The sequence below is a fragment of the Girardinichthys multiradiatus genome, chromosome 18 (assembly GCF_021462225.1).
Source record: "Girardinichthys multiradiatus isolate DD_20200921_A chromosome 18, DD_fGirMul_XY1, whole genome shotgun sequence".
NCBI classification, from domain to species: domain Eukaryota; kingdom Metazoa; phylum Chordata; class Actinopteri; order Cyprinodontiformes; family Goodeidae; genus Girardinichthys; species Girardinichthys multiradiatus.
The window spans coordinates 3,537,196-3,559,271 of NC_061810.1; the positions used below are offsets into that span (position 1 = coordinate 3,537,196).

The 22,076-nt window shown below is 42.5% G+C and overlaps 1 protein-coding gene across 2 annotated transcripts in view; it reads left to right on the forward strand.

The window, feature by feature from the left end:
- The window catches only part of akap1b (A kinase (PRKA) anchor protein 1b), a 59,580-nt gene that overhangs the window by 33,415 nt on the left and 4,089 nt on the right, over nucleotides 1–22,076 (forward strand). For both annotated transcript variants that reach the window (XR_007042381.1, XM_047391661.1), the window contains one exon: nucleotides 12,768–12,835. Coding sequence is in view for 1 of the 2 variants with exons in the window: in XM_047391661.1 (XP_047247617.1) it covers nucleotides 12,768–12,835 (68 nt within the window). In the remaining variant the exon portion in view is untranslated. The remainder of the gene's footprint in view (nucleotides 1–12,767; nucleotides 12,836–22,076) is intronic.

The following is a 22,076-nucleotide window of genomic DNA, read 5'->3' on the forward strand; positions in this document are numbered from 1 at the left end:
CCCATTACATCGATACAAAAGCCATTTAAGCCCAAGTAGAATTATACACAAACACTTTTACAGTCGCACCTCAATTGTTTGCTCTTCAATTCCCAACATGGATCATACTGCTTGTCCTCTCTTGTTGGTTTGAAACAGTTCAGAAGATACTGATGCCCCCTTTGTCTGCTTCTTGTGCTTCTCTGTCAGCAGGAAAGAATGAACAAGAGCAAGTCTGCAAGTGTAGATGGTGTCAGCCACAGAGTCCTAAAGAATGTGCAAACTAGCTTTTTGGAATTCTGCAGCACCTCTTCAACCTTAGCACTGTGAAGAATATATTTGATTTTCCCAATGCTTTTAACAAAATTCAGTCTAATTATGTTTGAAACCTCAGGTGGTTGTCTAGTGCTCTGTATGTTAGTGTGAGAATTTTTAAACGGATTCTAACATCTGTTGGTAGTCAATTTAAAGAATATAAAATGGGGGTCTTGTGAGCTTGCTTGCTGGAAAGTATGTCTGGACACAGCATTTTATATGGCTTGGAGGTGAGAGAGGGATTATTTATCCAAACCAGTAAATAGGGCATTGCAATAATCTACATCCGATGACACAAATGTAAAGATTATTCAGCTGAAGAGAACATGTTGCAGGTTAGAAATGTTCATTAAATGAAATAAATGGGAACAAGACTGAGATTTTGTGTGTCAAGGCCCAAAAACAAATTGAATATTACACCAAGATTTCGATGCTGGACCTAGAAGGTGGACAAAAAGAGGCAAGAGCCTGACTACTGTTTTATATATAGTTCAGGAGGAGCTATAATCATGGTGTCAGCCTTTTTGGTGTTTTAAACATTTGGGTAGAAAGGCAATCACTAGTCTGAGATAATCAGTTGACTAGGGTGGACAGCCCATCTAATTGATGAGTCTTGAGACATATTGAATATCATCTGCCTAAAGTGATAAAGATCATAAAGAAAATTAAAATGACGCCTGCTAAAGGGAGCATATAAAAAGCAAATAATACCCCCGGTGTGTCGAGTGCGGTGTTTGAAAGCCAAATTGAAAAGGTTCAGAAATCTGTAACTTGCATAGTAGAGCTCTGAACAGACTTTCTACAACACTTCCAAAAATTTACTAAGAAAAGGCAAGTACTCACGATGGACAACCAAACCTGTGGACCTCAATTCTCTCTGTTTTTTCGACAGCAGCATAGAAATCCTCAAGTCTGATTCTTTTAAAAAGGGTGAGCAAAAAATAAGGCCACGACTACTTTTGTAAGCAGCAACCTGATTGAGAATGGCAAGGCAGTGTTCATTAAGCGTTAACAAGTAGCTGAACATGATCATCTGAGAAGGATGTAAAATTGAAAAGAGAATAAAACTTTAAAATATAACCGAATCATCAAAGCACCTGTGCTTAATACAGACTTGAGAAGAAGAAACTGAGTAACAATGAACATTAAAAGATACTTGCTTATGGAGACAACTTGATTTATGTGCAAATGATCAAGAGGAAGACCCTAAGTGAAAACCAAGTCCAAAGTGTGCTCTGCCGTATGAGTAGGGCCAGATTCATGTTGAACAAAGTTAAGAGTCTATGATGCCGATAAACTCCTTGGTAGTACTATTCAATGACTCTTCGGCATGAATAATAAAGTTTCCCAGAATGATGATCCGGCCTAATTTAATTGTGGAAGATAAAGTCTTACAGGTCCAACGAAAAAATGCTGCAGTCTGAGAGAGACTATAAATTATATATAGACTGAGCTCGTCCAATTTTGGTCATGGTCATCTCGAAAGAGCTACAAGAGCTTGAAGACTGCATCTGGAAGAAAATGTCTGTTTAAAAATTACAGCTGCTCACCTCCACTGTGAGAAATCCTAGGTATAAAGAAGAATTGGCAGTCTCCAGGACACAGTTCTGAAAGATTTAAGACTTCATTTTCTCAAGTCCGAGATAAACATAAAGTTGAGCTCCTCTCTACTAAACAAGTTATTTAGTATGAGACTTTTTAGCAATAGAGCGGACCATCATTTTAATGGAGAATCCCACCAGGGCAGCTGCAGAGGAGTCCAGCTTGTAAAGTAAGCTTTGCACGGTTACTGCTGCATTAAGGTGACTCTTTCCACACGTTCAGATGGCAGTGTTTGCTGTAAACACATAGGACGTAGTCTCAGGTGAATCCGTCTGCAACAGCCCAGGGATGGAGTTTCTACGGATTCCCTCTACGAAGTCGTTGAAGAAGCATAAGGAAGCCAGCTCTCTTACCCCGCTTCCTCAAATGGATTATCCAACATAAAGACAGATTAAATGTCAACACTGCTAGTATTCCAGAAGCTGTACCACATTCAAGCAGCGGTGGAAAAAAAACTATGATGTTTTGACTCTGGAGGTGACCCGTTAAAGATTTGATTGCGATCATATGTTCGAACTGAGATGACACTGCACAAAAATATAAAAAAAACACTGATCAAACGGACAGTGGTACGGACAGAGGAGGAGGCACTAACAAACACAGGCATTATCTTACTCTCATAAAGCAATACAAAAATCACTGGCTTGCTGTCGCAACAGGAAATCTCTATACAAGATGCGATTGGGCATACTGAGAAAGTCTAAGTCCTTCAGTGTTTGCAGCAATATGCTGTAGATCTTCTATTTGTCTGTCATCTATACATCTAATTATGTATAATCCATTCTATCATCTGTTGAGCAGTAGCATCATAGCCACTGTCTCATGCTGATGGAGCACTCTTTGCTGGACTTTTTTCTGTATTAGCTGGTAGCTGCGGTAAGACATAGCAGTTGTGCAGTGTATTATTGCTGGGGAGGAAAATCTTGATGGGGAACTCAGACCAACACAACACCTCAATGAGGGTATCAGTAAGCCCCAAATACTTAAACTGATGATGTTTGTTTATGGCTTCCCCTATTTTTTACTACTTTACTGTTGCAGAAATAGTTGTTAGGCCTTTTTAAATCTCTTTAAAACATCAGACCAGAGGTGTCCAAACTTTATGCTATGTGGGCCAACATGGGCAAGTTGAAGGGCCAAAAATTTCTTTGAAATAAAAAATGAAAAAATGTTTTTTTGCATATACATGCAATATTTTTAATGAACTGAACAGCGTAATCTGATTGTTGAAGAAATGGGATCATATTAAATCATATCGATCTGAAAAATAAAAAGGGTTTTGTACTTTGCCTTTCTTTAAATAACAAAATTCAGTTTCCCAAATTTTTCTAATGAATTATTTTCTCCTTTTGCCTAGAAAAAATTGTGCAGCTGAGTAGCACATACTAAATATGGGTGTCTCTTTTTTTCAAGAACAAGATTAATTAAAGCTGCAAGCAGCGTTTAAGGCCCTCGCCCCTCAGCGCAACCCGGCTTGTGCAGCGATGGCGGGAGCCTGGCATCGCCGGCTGCACATCACCAACGAGGCCGCCGCTCAATTCCAAATGTTGCGTCTAGGTGGCGCTGTCAGCTTCATGTCAAATGATCTTCGGTCATACAGAGTTCTGGTCTGGCGAGAAGCATTCAAAATTTGGAGTAAATCGGACCTTCAACATGGAAGCTGCACTCACTTGTATGTTTGTGGGTGGGGCTAAAGCGACATTAGAAATTGATAGGTCCACATGACCATCATTAACTGATGATCGGGTATACTACATTTCAAGTGGATCCGATGATGTATGAGGGAGATATAGCCCTTGAAGTGTCCTAGGGGGCGCTATTGATCCAAATTTAAATGTAATCCAATAGAGCTGTTTGGGTGCTGACAAAGATCAAGGATATTCAGTTTGGAGTGAATCGGACCATGCATGTGTAATTTAGAGCCAAACGTATGGCCGTGGTGTGACATCAGAGTTCGCCATGCCGTCATAGCCACACCTCAGTCAGTACTAGACACAAACTTTGACGATCATGTTATCTGTCACTTGGGACAGTTTCATGTTGATTTTGTAAAGGGCATCCAAAATGGACCACAATAAGTGAAACATAACACTTCCTGTTCTCAGGGGGCGGGGCTTAAATGATGTCAGCAGTTGACCATTGAATATTGTTCCAGTGATCATATGGATCAATCCCAGAAGGTTTCATGTCCCTGTGACTTTCGTTGTAGAAGCTATAACACTTTCGTTTTTCATGGCGAGAAGTCAGATTTTGAGGCTTAGCCACGCCCACATACTTTCATGTAGCTAAAAGTTTTTGATAACCTTTGATTCCCAGTGTCTTAAGACTATACTCATTGATTTTGAAGCCTGTAGGTCAAAAGCTGTAGGAGTTCGCTCAGATTCGACGTGTGTAAATGAGAGAAAATGGCTTTTTTGATCCAAAATGGCCGACTTCCTGTGGAGTTTGGACAATGGGTCCAAGAGACTTTTTTGTAGGTCCTGAGAAGATACATAGGTGTACTGAATTTCATAAACGTCAGACAAAGCATGCCTTGGGGCTGGTTTTTTTAGTGCTTGTAGAGGGCGCTGTGGAGCAATTAGGAAACGCGCACCAATTTTTTCACTGGAAATCTTTAGGGGGCTAGACCAGTATCAATCCTATTGAGTTTTGTGGCGATCGGCTGAGAAATGTGGAAATCAGAGGCAAACGTAAGGCCATGGTGTTACGTCTGTCCTCGCCACGCCACCACGGCCACAACCTCCCGTGTAAAGTGTCTGTATTCCAAACCAACTTAGACCAACTTGTCACTGGGGACAGTTTCGTGTTGATTAGGTGACGGGGGTCAAATTTGGACCTTTCGCAGTAAAACATGACGCTTCCTATTCTCAGGGGGCAGGGCTTAGATGATGTCAGGATCTGCCCATTGAATATTGTTCGGGGCCAGATGTGGATCAATACCAGAATGTTTCGTGTGTCTGCGACTTTCTTTGTAAGAGCTATAACAATTTCAATTTTTTTGGCGAGTCGTCAAAGTTTGAGGCCAGGCTCCGCCCCCTCAGCATGCTCAAAAAGTCACAATTTCACTAACCCTAACCCTCCACTTAAAATGTAGTATACATCATCATGGATCAATGCTGAACATGTTGCCACAATCAATTAACAACATTATTTTTACGCAGCCCACTAACTAACGAGTGCATTTTTCATCGGGAATATTTCGGCCAGATTTGGAACATTGCCAGAGCAGAATTTCACATAACCAAACAATATATGAAAGGTGGCTCGCAGCGCCACCTAGTGGGAACGTGCGTAATTGAGCGGTGGGCTCCTCCTTGGCATGGAGGAGGAGTTGCCAGGCTCCCGCGGTCGCTACACACGCCAAGCGGCACTTGGCTGCGAGGGCTGCCCAATGCTGCTTGCAGCTTTAATTAGGCCCGAGCAGCAAAGCGCTGCGAAGGCCTATTGTAACCGCTCTGTTTATTAGGCAGAGTAGGAAAACTGCAGGCCCAAGTAGGAAAACTGCAACTGCTAGGGCCTATTGTAATCGCTAGAATTCTTATTAGGCCCGAGTAGCAAAGCAGCTGCGAAGGCCTATTGTAATTCGAATGTTTATTATTATTATTCTGGCGACAAATGAATCGCCTTTTTCGCAGCTTTAACATATTCAAAAAGTCTACAAATTTGGTGGAGCTATCAGTCGTGTGTGAAATTTACGTATTTTAAGGATTTAATGAAAGTCGCAATAAAAATGGCTCAACAGCGCCCCCCTGAAATTTTAAAAAAACCATCCGCATTGACCTTACTTTATCCTACAGTTATGAAATTTTGTACACTTGTAGAACTCCCCGAGAACTAACCAAAACTCACTTGCACCCGCATCCTACAACAAACAGGAAGTCGGCCATCTTGGATTGAAGTTTAAATTTTGACCCCATTTTTGCCCTTAATAGCATCCGTATTTGATCGAACTCCTAGAGATTTTGAATGATCACCTTGAAATTTGGTCAGTTTGCTCAGAAGGGATGGGAGATCTAAAGTTATCAAAATTGTGACTTTTTGAGCATGCTGAGGGGGCGGAGCCAGGCCTCAAAGTTTGACGACTCGCCAAAAGAATTGAAATTGTTATAGCTCTTACTAGGAAAGTCGCAGACACACAAAACTTTCTGGTATTGATCCACATCTGGCCCCAAACAATATTCAATGGTCACATCCTGCCATCATCTAAGCCCCGCCCCCTGAGAACAGGAAGTACCATGTTTTACTGTGAAAGGTCCAAATTTCACCCCTGTTACCTAATCAACACGAAACTGTCCCTAGTGACAGATAACAAGATGGTCTAAGTTGGTTTGGAACACAGAGACTATAGGCGGGAGGGTGTGGCCATGGCGGCGTGGCGATGACAGACGTCACGCCATGGCCTAACGTTTGCCTGTTATTTCCACATTTCTCAGCCGATCGCCACCAAACTCAATAGGATTGATACTGGTCCAGCCCCCTAAAGATTTCCAGTGATAAAATTGGTGGGCGTGGCCTAATTGCTCAACAGCGCCCTCTAGGAGCACTAAAACAACCAGCCCCAAGCCATGCTGTGTCCGAGGTGTATGACATTCAGATGATCTATGTGGAAATTAGAGGCAAACGGATGGGCATGGCGTGACGTCTGACTTCGCCATGCCGCCATGGCCACGCCCTTTTATGAAAAGTCACTGTGCCTCAAACGAAGTTAGACCCACTAGTTATCTGTCTTCTGACACACTTTAAAGTTGATCGGGTCAAGAGGGTCACAGAGGCACCTTTCCAAGTGAAAAAAGTGACTTCCTGTTCTGAGGCGGCTTGGCTTTGGTGATGTCAGCATATGACCCCATAGGATTGTCGGGAACCCGAAGGTCCTCCTTCATGCCAACTTTGGTGTGATTTGGAATGTTTTTGGGAAAGTTATTGCAATTTTTCACTTTCCCGGCCATGCCCATGGGCGAAAACTCGGGATTTTGATAACTTTTAATCCTCCATCCCTTACCTGCATGTTGACCAAATATGAACCCGATAGCTCAAAATCCCTAGGAGGAGTTCGTTAAAGTTCGAGGTGAGTAAAAGTGAAAAACGGGCAAAAATCGGCCTTTAATCCACAATGACCGACTTCCTGTGCATTTTAGGACATACCCCCAAGAGACTTTTTTTCTTGGTTTGAGGAGCTCTAGCATTGTGTCGAATTTCATATCTCCACGACTTACTGTTCGGGCTATCTTACGTTTGGGGGCGTGGCTAAGTGGTTAGGCTTCTACACAACAAGATGGCGCCGCAGATGGTCGCCTCGGCGTGTTGGTGCGCATTGTTTTGTTTTGTTTTTTGCTTTAAAACGGTCTTCTGTGATGGTACCCGGAGCTCTCTCACCAGAGAAGAACTCATGAACATCAGGGCTACTACACCAGAGGAGTTATTTCCAACATTTCTACCTACTGCTCTGGAATATTTGGACATTCTGGTCAAAGGTGCGCTCACCTTTGTTCACGCGGTGAAACGCCGGAAGAGAGGGAAACGGGCTGGGGTGCTGGTACGTCTTCGCCAGCGTGGACTACGAACACCGTTACCTGGAATATTTCTCTCTAACGTGCGCTCACTTCCCAACAAAATGGAGGAACTACAACTGTTGTTGGGGAAAAACAGGGACTTTTATTCATCGGCAGTTTTGTGCTTCACGGAGACGTGGCTGTGTGGATTAATACCGGACTCCGCGCTGCAGCTGGCAGGATTCCAGCTCTACAGAGCGGACAGAGACACGGAACTCTCCGGCAAAGCGAAAGGTGGAGGAATCTGTTTTTACCTCAACAGTGGTTGGTGCAACGACGTGACAGTGATTCAGCAGCACTGTTCTCCAGACCTGGAATCCTTCATCTTAAACTGTAAGCCTTTCTATTCCCCCCGTGAGTTCGCTTCGTTCATCCTGGTCGGTGTTTACATCCCACCGCAAGCTAACGTGCAGGTCGCACAGCGCATGCTCGCCGACCAGATACTGAGTGTGGAGCGGACCAACCCGGAATCCTTAGTAATCGTCGCTGGTGACTTTAACAAAGGTAATCTGACCCACGAACTTCCCAAATACAGACAGTTTATAAAATGTCCGACCAGAGAGGACAACATTCTGGATCACTGTTACACCACCATCAGAGACGCTTATCACGCCGTCCCACGTGCTGCACTGGGCCAATCCGACCACATCATGGTCCACCTGATTCCTGCATACAGGCAGAAACTAAAGCTCTGCAAACCTGTTGTGAGGACGACAAGGAAGTGGAGCAGTGAGGCTGTGGAGAATCTCCAGGCGTGTTTAGGCTGTACAGACTGGGATGTGTTCAGGACTACTACCAACAGTCTGGACGAGTACACAGAGGCTGTGACTTCCTACATCAGCTTCTGTGAGGACAGCTGTGTACCATCATGCACCAGGGTGAGTTACAACAACGACAAACCCTGGTTCACAGCTAAACTCAGAAGGTTAAGACTGGATAAGGAAGAGGCCTTCAGGAGTGGGGACAAAGACATATACAGAGAGGCTAAGTACAAGTTTGGCAAGGCAGTGAAAGAGGCCAAACGACTGTACTCTGAGAAGCTCCAAAACCAGTTCTCAGCCAACGACTCTGCGTCTGTCTGGAAAGGGCTCAAGCAAATCACCAACTACAAGCCGAAAGCCCCCCACTCCATCAACGACCGACGCCTCGCCAACGACCTGAACGAGTTCTACTGCCGCTTTGAAAGACAAAGGGACAGTCCTGCAACCATCCCCCACGACGCCCCCCAACAGCTGCAGCCACAATCCACCACCCCCACCTCCCCAACCTCAAGAGGGGCCTTGGCACCTCCAACCCCCACCAGCCCCCTACCCACGCCGAGGACGGCTCTTTCCATCCAGGAGAGGGACGTCAACAAACTCTTCAGGAGACAGAACCCCCGGAAAGCTGCTGGTCCGGATTCTGTCTCACCAGCCAGCCTGAAGCACTGCGCTGATCAGCTGTCTCCAGTCTTCACAGACATTTTTAACACCTCACTGGAGACATGTCATGTGCCAGCCTGCTTCAAGTCCTCCACCTCGTCCCTGTTCCCAAGAAGCCAAGGACCACAGGGCTTAATGACTTCAGACCCGTCGCCCTGACCTCTGTGGTGATGAAGTCCTTTGAGCGCCTTGTGCTCTCACACCTAAAAGACATCACCGACCCCCTCCTGGACCCCCTGCAGTTTGCCTACAGAGCCAACAGGTCTGTAGATGATGCAGTCAACCTAGCCCTTCACTTCATCCTCCGGCACCTGGACTCCACAGGAACCTACGCCAGGATCCTGTTTGTGGATTTCAGCTCTGCCTTCAACACCATCGTCCCAGCTCTGCTCCAGGAGAAGCTCTCCCAGCTGAGCGTGCCCGACTCCACCTGCAGGTGGATCACTGACTTCCTGTCTGACAGGAAGCAGCGCGTGAGGCTGGGGAAGCACGTCTCTGACTCCCTGACCATCAGCACCGGTTCCCCCCAAGGCTGTGTTCTCTCTCCTCTGCTCTTCTCCCTGTACACCAACAGCTGCACCTCCAGTCACCAGTCTGTCAAGCTTCTGAAGTTTGCGGACGACACCACCCTGATCGGACTCATCTCTGATGGTGACGAGTCCGCGTACAGATGGGAAGTGGACCATCTGTTGGACTGGTGCAGCCAGAACAGCCTTGAGCTCAACGCTCTAAAGACAGTGGAGATGGTTGTGAACTTCAGGCAGAACCCAGCCCCACCTGCCCCCATCACCCTCTGTGACTCCACAATTGACACTGTGGAATCTTTCCGCTTCCTGGGAACCATCATCTCCCAGGATCTCAAGTGGGAGCCAAACATCAGCTCCCTCATCAAGAAAGCCCAGCAGAGGATGTTCTTCCTGCGGCAGCTGAAGAAATTCAACCTGCCAAAGACTATGATGGTGCACTTCTACACAGCCATCATTGAGTCCATCCTCACCTCCTCCATCACCATCTGGTACGCCGCTGCTACAGCCAAGGATAAGGGCAGGCTGCAGCGTGTCATTCGGTCTGCTGAGAAGGTGATTGGCTGCAGTCTACTGTCGCTCCAGGAACTGTACACCTCCAGGACCCTGAAGCGGGCAGGGAAGATTCTGGCTGATCCCTCCCACCCCGGTCACAGACTCTTTGAGACTCTCCCCTCTGGCAGGAGGCTGCGGTCCATCCGGACCAAAACCTCACGCCACAAGAACAGTTTTTTCCCATCTGCCACCAGCCTGGTTAACAAAGCCCGGAAACCACCCTGACATTCCCCCTTTCCCCCACACCCCCCCTTTTTTTGCTGACAGGACACCTGTAACCTGTAACTCTATGCGTTACATTAACGCTCAGCTTGGACTCCTGCTTACTTGCACTGCTTTACTTGCACAATGATCACCTGCACTGTTGTATTGCTCTTGCATCTTATACTGCTCTATATTTACTCTCACTCACTTAAAACTGTGCACTTATATTTATATTATATTGTAGATATGTTTGTACTGTTTAATTTGTACTGTATTGCACCGACTACGCCAAAACAAATTCCTTGTATGTCCAAAAACGTACTTGGCAATAAAGCTTTTCTGATTCTGATTCTGATTCTGATGACGACATTAAGGATCAAGAATTTTCGTTGGGGGACAATTTTGGGTAAAAGCGTGTGCACCTAGGGGCTTGACAAAGTCCCCATATTGCCCCGCAAAGACGCAACGGAAAAAACAAAGAATAATAAGAATTCTAGCGATTACAATAGGCCCTTGCAGTTTTCCTGCTTGGGCCTAATTAATTGGTTAATAAATTATGAACCAAGATCACCAAAACGTTTGAATATAAAATTTTAGCAAAACATGAATATCAGCCCAAGGCGACTGTATTATCTGGGTGAAAGAGGTGGAACGAGCATCGATGTTCAGAATGCAATCACTGTACACCTTACGCAAAAATAAACACAAATAACTTCTCTCATATATATATGACTGAAACTAAAACAGTTCAACCTTACAGTTAAAATAGGAGCCAATAATCTCTACCAAAGTTAGTAACACTCACTAAACTACTAAATGAGGAATAAGATTATAAACCAATATTAAATTGAAAGATCAATTATTTAATGAATAAATAACTCCTGGATTAAGTGATACTAAGAAAAATAAAAATAAATCATCAATGCAGCAATGACACTTTAGCATAGACAATTATATCAGTAAATACCAGAGCATACTATGAGGAAATGAGATAAGATTAGCTCAAAGCTAACACCAATAGATATGTATGTGTGACCAGCAGCCAGACTCACTTAGTAAGCTAGTTAGCAATTTATTTAGTCAGTCAGTCAGATTCTTCTTACTGGGACTGCAGGATGCTAATCTCAGTGTTCAATCGGAAATAATGTCAAGATCTGCTGGATACGGCAAAGCGATCTTAAAGTTTTTCAAAGCTTCTACAAAGGTTTTAAAAAGAAAAGAATAAGCCACTTGACCAGCAAGCTTCAAGTGTCCACTCGTGAATGAATGCTCCCTGTCCACGAAAATTAAAATTAAGTTATACTGTTTGTAATTCTAGCAGAAAACCACTGCTTATTTTAGACTGCAGAATATATCTTGCTCGATTGAATTAAGTTCCCTTTAAACCATGTTTGAATTAATCTTTTGCTCAAGATACAGTAGGGAGAACAAGTATTAGATACACTGCCAATTTTGCATGTTCCACTTGCAAAGACATTAATTTTTATCATAGATATTCTTCAACTGTGATTGACGCAATCTAAAACAAATATCCAGAAAATCACATTTTGTAATTGGATCTAATTGCTGTGGTCATGAGCCATATTTTATCAACATAGGTGAAGGTCCTAACATAGATGGACAGGTAAATTGAGAGCTTTGTTTTTGCCTCCATTCTATCTTCACTTTGACAGATGGCATCAGCACCCATGTTACTGCAAATAAAGCCTGAATCAGTCTCTCCATGTCCCACTTTCTTCCTACCACATCCCACCACCTCTCGTGAACCAAATGCCAAGAAATCAGAACTCCTCTGTTTAAACAAAAATCTGACCCCCAACTCAGAGGAAGCAATACGTCTTTTGCCATTTGAGAACCATGCCCCAGACCTAAAGGGAACTGGCCTTTGTTCTGACCACTTGCCACTACAACTGTGAATGACTCCAGTACTCGCTGGACGTCAGGGCCCGAAAAAGCCAACAGAACTATATCATGTACAAAAAGCTTTCCCAAACCACACACCCTCCACTTCACAACTATGCCTTAAGATCCTGTTCATGAACACCACAAACAGGATTGGGGATAAAGGGCAGTCCTGGTGGAGTCTTAACTGCACTAACGACCTTAACTCTGTTCCATCAGCTTTGGCCCTAATTCAATAGGGGCAACGCCATAGGGCTTTATTGGCATTTATGGCAATCAAATGCATTTTTAAATGCTGACCAGCTTTTTGCATGTCTGCACTGGTGTTTTTGACCACTCATCTTCTTCAATGAGTACCAAGTCTTGAGGTTATTTCTCCTTGCAATCATCTCAATCTTCAGCTCCCTCCAAATTCAAATAATCTGAACCACAGCAAAACATTAGTTTGAGTCAGAAGAAACATGTTGGTGAAATTAAGATGTATTTTATATCTGCAAGGGGTATAAATTATTTTTGAGCCTAACTGTGCATGACACTGCCAGGTTAAATTGCTAATAGATCATTGGGTAGGATGGAGGCAAGCAAACCCCCATGTGAAACATCTGAAAACAAACGGTCCAGTTTTATCATTATTTATCATAACACTGATAGTGTGTGTGTTCTGTGGATGAATTGAATGTCTTTATATTTCTAAATACTTGGGTCCTTTTTTCCAGATCGGATTTTGTAACACTACCCTTTCAAGGTGCAGAAGTACTTCTTGACAGCATTGCCCCACTACCAGGTTTGTGCTCCTAATTATTCCTGCTTTTACAAAAGTGGTTGACTATTTACTACACAGTATATGTTAAGAGTTTTGGATGAGTTTAAATTCTTTCTTTAAGGAAATTTAGTTTTGAAAATGTTTGATGTTCTTATACAGAGGTTCTCATGTATTGTGCTCCTGTATCGTGCTATTTTTCTCAATGTATATTTTATTGTTTTTGGCTCATCTTATTTTTTCTGTGAAATCATCTCTTTTAGCTCCTTATTAACAAATCAATGGCCTGATCTTCAAAGATCCCACATAAGGGGTGCTAAATTGCTTGTACAAAATACAATTTCCTTGTGCAATAAGTGGGCATGTTGCGTGCGATTTTCAAAGATTGCGTGTGCAATGGGTGCAAAAGAGGTGCAAACATCTCTGTTTAAATAAGGAAATTGCGTGTGCTACTGGCTGGCTGATACCGTATGGAGCTAAATAAAGTTTGTCCAAAAACATTCTGTTTGAAACTGGAAAAAAAAGAGTTAAAACTGAAAAGAAAACTACTTCTCAGATTCAAGTTTTTTTTTTTTTCAGTTTCAAACTGCTGCTCCCTCAGTGTGGGGGCAGGACATAGATGATATAGGGTGTGCAATGATGACTGACAGCTTTGGCCCCTAAAGGAAATATTCCCAGGTGCTGCATTCAGGAACCGTGGGAACTGAAAATGTCTTTAAAACATCATTGATAATTCTATGATTATGTGATTGGTTTTGAAAATAATGTGATTCACTGATCCCAGCTGTTTATGTTAGCACACAACGCAAATATCATTTGAGAAATTTTGATCTTGACAAATTTGCGCAGCATTCTCAGTCCGCATTAGATATTTTCTATGCTCTCAAAGTGAGTTTTCAGACGAGCTTTATGGCCCCTAATTTATGGCTCCCTCAGAGGAACAAGAGGAAAAGCAAACAAAAGCTGCTTGAAACATGCAGGGGTTGGTGCGCTGCATCGTCATAAATGATCCAGTTGCTGATATTTTCCTTCTGTTCCATTCTGTTCCTGCTTTTCTGGACTGGTACAGTTAACTTTTGTTGTCGCTATTCACAGCAGCAGGTTTGTCCTCACATCCTCTGCCCTGACATGATTATCTCTCTTCTCTTGCCCCTTTTTCACTGGCTTGTTTTAGTCGGCACAGCTCTGCACCACTCTGTTTCGCTCTACTCAGTGCGGTAACGGTTGTTTCCACTGACCTGCCGACGGCTGAAGCTATGGTGGCTGAAGCCCCGCCTCCAGCCATGAGTGTTGTGTGCTGTGCTGCTATTAACGTTACTGTGTTACATTATCACATTAAAGTAATCTGCGAGAAATAATAACAAATAGACAATAAAAACATAAATAAACTAAATACTAATAACGTTTGTATTAATGTATATGCAAGAATGTCTTATGTTTTTTATGTCTAAAATGATCCACTTGGATAATTATCCGGACCACAGCCCAGCCAGAACTTATAAAATAAGGCTCAGGGGTTCTGATGTGAGGGGGTGTGGCAGGAGAAGCAGAGAATAGAGACGCTGCTGTCTGGACTGGTAAGCTGAAAGTTTGCCTGAAGTTGTTGGGCTTTATGAAGAAGTTTTTGTCTCATCCATGGCAATAAATAGGACAAAGACTAAAAAGCGCAAAACCACAAACTTTTGACCTTTTGAAGTTAGTTTTAGGTTGGATATTGCATATTCGTGCTCCGCAGATTCAGCGTACTCGTCCTTCCATTTGGTCCGATGCAAGCAGTCTGATGATGGGCAGCTGCTCTCTGTCTGCTCCCTCCTCTTGCAGACGCTGGTTCACTAAAGGACAGTCAATTAAGGTCCGAACCAATCATGTTGTTTCATGGTGGTATTGTTTTGTGTGTTTTGGTGGAATTGCTTGTGCCTCTGAACAGCTGATTTTATGTGATAAGCTGATATAGGATGTTATTAAATACGGCACTCGGCCTGTATGTAATTCGGAAAGCTGAATTGTCCTTTTTCTTTTCTGTCAGCCTTCAGGCATGGTTTAAGGACTGTAAATGGTAAAATTTTATGTATGACCTGCTCGGGTCACTGTTGTCCTTAATATTATTGTAGCTGCTCTTGAGTTTTATTAACTTTTCCCTGCACTGTCTAAACAAAAACCTTCTCATTTCTCCTCCTCCCATGGTCAATCAGTGAACAGGAGTCTGTTCACATCACATGTAGTTCCCACTCAGCCCCGGTCGTACATGCTCAGGGGCAGGGACCAAAAAAGTAGGTACCGGTACGGAAAAAACAGTAATGGAAATGCTCGCAAAGCAAGCCGAGTAGAGTCGAGTAGGGCCAAATCAAGCCACTGTTCATATCCACTGAGTGCTTCTGAATGCGTAAGTAATTTTGCATGCAGAATGTTGAGTTTGAAGTTGTCTTGTGAACAGATGCTGTATGTTTTTGGTTCGGTCATACCCACTAAGGCCAATACTACATTCTGATTAAACTTTAATCAAAATATTGGATTACCGGCTGTTGCGCAGGAGGGCAGAGCCGTGTCCAAAGTAGCATGTGCCCTACGCACATTGATGCTGTTCAGTGTTGTTTCTAGGCTGACATTGCCATAGAAATGTGCACAGCTTGTTTACTGTGTTTCTGTATCTGACTCGCAACAAATTTAATATTAACAATACAAAAGACAAACATGTCTGTCAATTAATTTATTAGAGGTTTGCCTCCCTTGATCGTTGAATTATTTTTCATAGACTCGCCGTGTTCCTTTTTTTGAGTAATATATGTTTGAAGAGCTCGGCATCGATGATAAACAGCCACAATATTAAGCCTGAACATAATATTAGCAACATAAATATAGTTTGTTGTGAGAGTTGGCAATCTGTATGTTATAGCTTTGCTAATTTAAAACATTTCATCACATCACTGTCCTGCAAAGAATTTAAATCAGCTCTCTCTTCACCACAACAGCACAGTGTCCTGCAAATTGATTTTTGACAATCGGATTGATTTATTTTGCCTCACAGAAACCTGGCTGCAGCAAGAGGATTATGTTACAATAAATGACTCAACTCTTACTAATTATTTAAATTCTCACATACCTCGAAATAGTGGGCGAGGAGGAGGACTAGCAACCATCTTTCAATCCGATTTATTGATTAGTCCCAGACCAATCAATAGCTACAACTCTTTTGAATATTTAATTCTTAGTTTTCCTCATCCAAATTGCAAAGCACTAAAACCACTTCTGTTTGTTGTTTTGTATTGTCCACCAGGCCCTTACTCTCAATTTTTCAGATAAGGTTTTATAGTGGGGGATTTTGACATTCATGTTGACACTGAAAGTGATAGCCTAAATACAGGTCCTTCTCAAAAAATTAGCATATTGTGATAAAGTTCATTATTTTCCATAATGTCATGATGAAAATGTAACATTCATATATTTTAGATTCATTGCACACTAACTGAAATATTTCAGGTCTTTTATTGTCTTAATACGGATGATTTTGGCATACAGCTCATGAAAACCCCAAATTCCTATCTCACAAAATTAGCATATAATTAAAAGGGTCTCTAAACAAGCTATGAACCTAATCATCTGAATCAACGAGTTAACTCTAAACACCTGCAAAAGATTCCTGAGGCCTTTAAAACTCCCAGCCTGGTTCATCACTCAAAACCCCAATCATGGATAAGACTGCCGACCTGACTGCTGTCCAGAAGGCCACTATTGACACCCTCAAGCAAGAGGGTAAGACACAGAAAGAAATTTCTGAACGAATAGGCTGTTCCCAGAGTGCTGTATCAAGGCACCTCAGTGGGAAGTCTGTGGGAAGGAAAAAGTGTGGCAGAAAACGCTGCACAACGAGAAGAGGTGACTGGACCCTGAGGAAGATTGTGGAGAAGGGCCGATTCCAGACCTTGGGGGACCTGCGGAAGCAGCGGACTGAGTCTGGAGTAGAAACATCCAGAGCCACCGTGCACAGGCGTGTGCAGGAAATGGGCTATAGGTGCTGCATTCTCCAGACCTGGGCTACAGAGAAGCAGCAGTGGACTGTTGCTCAGTGGTCCAAAGTACTTTTTTCGGATGAAAGCAAATTCTGCATGTCATTCGGAAATCAAGGTGCCAGAGTCTGGAGGAAGACTGGGGAGGAGGAAATGCCAAAATGCCAGAAGTCCAGTGTCAAGTACCCACAGTCAGTGATGGTCTGGGGTGCCGTGTCAGCTGCTGGTGTTGGTCCACTGTGTTTTATCAAGGGGGCAGGGTCAATGCAGCTAGCTATCAGGAGATTTTGGAGCACTTCATGCTTCCATCTGCTGAAAAGCTTTACGGAGATGAAGATTTCATTTTTCAGCACGATCTGGCACCTGCTCACAATGCCAAAACCACTGGTAAATGGTTTACTGACCATGGTATCACTGTGCTCAATTGGCCTGCCAACTCTCCTGACCTGAACCCCATAGAGAATCTGTGGGATATTGTGAAGAGAACGTTGAGAGACTCAAGACCCAACACTCTGGATGAGCTAAAGGCCGCTATCGAAGCATCCTGGGCCTCCATAAGACCTCAGCAGTGCCACAGGCTGATTGTCTCCATGCCATGCCGCCTTGAAGCAGTCATTTCTGCAAAAGGATTCCCGACCAAGTATTGAGTGCATAACTGTACATGATTATTTGAAGGTTGACGTTTTTTGTATTAAAAACACTTTTCTTTTATTGGTCGGATGAAATATGCTAATTTTGTGAGATAGGAATTTTGGGTTTTCATGAGCTGTATGCCACAATCATCCGTATTAAGACAATAAAGGACCTGAAATATTTCAGTTAGTGTGCAATGAATCTAAAATATATGAATATTAAATTTTCATCATTACATTATAGAAAATAATGAACTTTATCACAATATGCTCATTTTTTGAGAAGGACCTGTATAGCGTTTAATGCTATCTTAGACTCAATTGGTTTTGCTCAAAACATGAACAAACCTACCCACCTTTGTCTTCATTCTCTGGACCTTGTGCTGACATATTGCATTGAGTGTAAAGACATAACAATATTTTCTCATAAACTTGTCCTGTCTGACCATTTTTTAATAACCTTTGAGTTTAATTTAACAAAGTACTCCAGACCTGAAAGAAAATTTCATGACAGTAGATTATTATCAGGCGGTGCTGTAACAACCTTTAAAGAATCTGTTCCACTTTTAATTTCCTCATTATCACAGAAAAACACAGTGGAGGGCAATAATTTTGTTTCTTCCCCTTCTCTTGTTCATAGTGTTACTTCATCATTGCGTGATGCATTAGACAATGCAGCCCCCTTGAAAAAGAAGGTAATTATTAATAGGAGGCTAGCTCCTTGGTTTAATTCAGAGCTGCATACTTTAAAGGACAATGTTAGAGAATTGGAGAGAAAATGGCACTCTGCACACCTAGAGGATTCCTACTTAATCTGGAAAAATAGCCTACTGTTGTATAAAAAGACACTTCGCCAAGCTAGAACAGCTTATATCTCATCATTAATAGAAGAGAACAAGAATAATCCTAGGTTTATCTTTAGGACAGTTGCTAAACATACACAGAGTCATAGCTCTGTTGAGTCATCCATTCCCTTAGCTCTCAGCAGTCATAACTTTATGGGATTCTTCCTAAATAAAATTGATTCTATTAATAAATAAAATCTTTGACATACTCCCGAAGATGATTACTTCATCCTCAGCAAGTGAGACAACATTGGAAGTAACTGTAGAACCTGATTTGTGTTTAGACTGTTTTGATCCTGATCCAGTTATCAAAAATATCAGCTTCATCTAAACCTTCAACTTGTATGTTAGACCCAATCCCAACTAAATTATTTAAGGAAGTGTTCCCTCTGATTACCAGCCTCATTTTAGATATGATTAATCTATCTTTAGTAAATGGATATGTACCACAGGCTTTTAAGTTAGCTGTAATTAAACCTTTGCTTAAGAAACCTTCGCTTGATCGAGATGACTTGAAAAATTACAGACCTATATCCAATCTTCTGTTCTTATCTAAAATTCTTGAAAAAATAATTGCTAATCAAATGTGTGAGCATTTACACAGCAATGACCTGTTTGAAGAGTTTCAGTCAGGCTTCAGAGCTCATCATAGCACTGAAACAGCTCTGCTGAAAGTCACTAATGATATTCTTATGGCCTCAGATAATGGACTTGTGTCTGTACTGGTTCTGTTAGATCTCAGTGCTGCATTTGATCCAGTCGATCACAATATTCTCTTAGAAAGGGGCTGGAATATGCTGTAGGGATCAGGGGAACAGCGCTAGGCTGGTTTAAATCTTATTTGTCTGACAGATTCCAGTTTGTTCATGTAAATGATAAATCATCTTTAAACTCCAGGGTTAATTGTGGAGTACCACAGGGTCCAGTGCTTGGGCCAATTCTCTTTACTATATACAGGTCCTTCTCAAACGTTTAGCATATTGTGATAACGTTCATTATTTTCCATAATGTAATGATGAAAATGTAACATTCATATATTTTAGATTCATTGCACACTAACTGAAATATTTCAGGTCTTTTATTGTCTTAATACGGATGATTTTGGCATATAGCTCATGAAAACCCAAAATTCCTATCTCACAAAATTAGCATATTTCATCCGACCAATAAAAGAAAAGTGTTTTTAATACAAAAAACGTCAACCTTCAAATAATCATGTACATTTATGCACTCAATACTTGGTCGGGAATCCTTTTGCAGAAATGACTGCTTCAATGCGCCGTGGCATGGAGGCAATCAGCCTGTGGCACTGCTGAGGTCTTATGGAGGCCCAGGATGCTTCGATAGCGGCCTTTAGCTCATCCAGAGTGTTGGGTCTTGAGTCTCTCAACGTTCTCTTCACAATATCCCACAGATTCTCTATGGGGTTCAGGTCAGGAGAGTTGGCAGGCCAATTGAGCACAGTGATACCATGGTCAGTAAACCATTTACCAGTGGTTTTGGCACTGTGAGCAGGTGCCAGGTCGTGCTGAAAAATGAAATCTTCATCTCCATAAAGCTTTTCAGCAGATGGAAGCATGAAGTGCTCCAAAATCTCCTGATAGCTAGCTGCATTGACCCTGCCCTTGATAAAACACAGTGGACCAACACCAGCAGCTGACACGGCACCCCAGACCATCACTGACTGTGGGTACTTGACACTGGACTTCTGGCATTTTGGCATTTCCTTCTCCCCAGTCTTCCTCCAGACTCTGGCACCTTGATTTCTGAATGACATGCAGAATTCGCTTTCATCCGAAAAAAGTACTTTGGACCACTGAGCAACAGTCCAGTGCTGCTTCTCTGTAGCCCAGGTCAGGCGCTTCTGCCGCTGTTTCTGATTCAAAAGTGGCTTGACCTGGAGAATGCGGCACCTGTAGCCCATTTCCTGCACACGCCTGTGCACGGTGGCTCTGGATGTTTCTACTCCAGACTCAGTCCACTGCTTCCGCAGGTCCCCCAAGGTCTGGAATCGGCCCTTCTCCACAATCTTCCTCAGGGTCCGGTCACCTCTTCTCATTGTGCAGCGTTTTCTGCCACACTTTTTCCTTCCCACAGACTTCCCACTGAGGTGCCTTGATACAGCACTCTGGGAACAGCCTATTCGTTCAGAAATTTCTTTCTGTGTCTTACCCTCTTGCTTGAGGGTGTCAATAGTGGCCTTCTGGACAGCAGTCAGGTCGGCAGTCTTACCCATGATTGGGGTTTTGAGTGATGAACCAGGCTGGGAGTTTTAAAGGCCACAGGAATCTTTTGCAGGTGTTTAGAGTTAACTCGTTGATTCAGATGATTAGGTTCATAGCTTGTTTAGAGACCCTTTTTATGATATGCTAATTTTGTGAGATAGGAATTTTGGGTTTTCATGAGCTGTATGCCAAAATCATCCGTATTAAGACAATAAAAGACCTGAAACATTTCAGTTAGTGTGTAATGAATCTAAAATATATGAATGTAAAATTTTCATCCTGACATTATGGAAAATAATGAACTTCATCACAATATGCTAATATTTTGAGAAGGACCTGTATATGCTTCCAATAGGTAAAATTATCAGGCAGCATGGGATATGCTGATGATACTCAACTTTACTTATCCATGAATCCTGATGAACCCAACCAGTTAGATAGACTACAAGCATGTCTTGAAGATCTAAAAACTTGGATGACTTTAAATTTTCTGCTTCTAAATTCAGACAAGACAGATGTTGTCGTCTTTGGACCGGAGTCTTTGAAACAGAAACTGCTTTGTCAGTTGTCAAAAAATCGTCATAAACCTTGGTGTTATTTTTGACCAGGACATGTCATTTCAATCCCATATTAAACAGGTTTCTAGGATTTCCTTCTTTCACCTCCGGAACATTGCCAAAATTAGAAATATCCTATCCAGGAGTGACGCTGAAAAACTAGTCCATGCATTTGTTACTTCAAGGCTGGACTATTGTAATTCTTTACTATCAGGATGTCCACAAAATGCAGTTAAAAACCTTCAGCTGATTCAAAATGCTGCAGCAAGAGTTCTGATGAAAATTAAAAAGAGAGATCATATTTCTCCTATTTTAGCTTCCCTTCATTGGCTCCTTATTAAATCCAGAATAGAATTTAAAATTCTCCTCCTCACATATAAAGCCCTTAATGATCTAGCTCCATCATACATCAGAGACCTGATTGGTCCATATGTTCCTAACAGGGGACTTTGTTCTCAGACTGCAGGTTTACTGGTGGTTCCTAGAGTCTCTAGAAGTAGAATGGGAGACAGATCTTTTAGTTATCAGGCTCCTGTCCTGTGGAACCAGCTCCCAGTTTTAGTCCGTGAGGCCCTGTCTACTTTTAAGGCTAGGCTTAAAACTTTCCTTTTTGATAAAGCTTGTAGTTAGAGTGGCTAAGGTTATCCTGAGCTATCTCTGTAGTTATGCTGCTATAGGCTTAGGCTGATGGAGGACATAATGACCACTTTCACTCCCTCTGCTACATTCTCATACTACTCTCTAATTTAGCATTATTTACTGTTATTTCAGCTTCTAACTTTATGTTCTCTCTCTTTTCTCTTCCTAGAAGCTACACCTGGCCTGACTCTGTATCTATCTGTGACAACTTCCTGGAGGGGGGGCTTTTTCCAAGCTTCTGCTGCCAACAGCTTAATGCTCTGCTTCTACCGATGATCCACATTGCCCTGTCTTTTAGTGTTTAACCCTTTCTCTCTCCTAGACATGGTGATTGACTGAGCTTTTACTGTGACTAATTATATG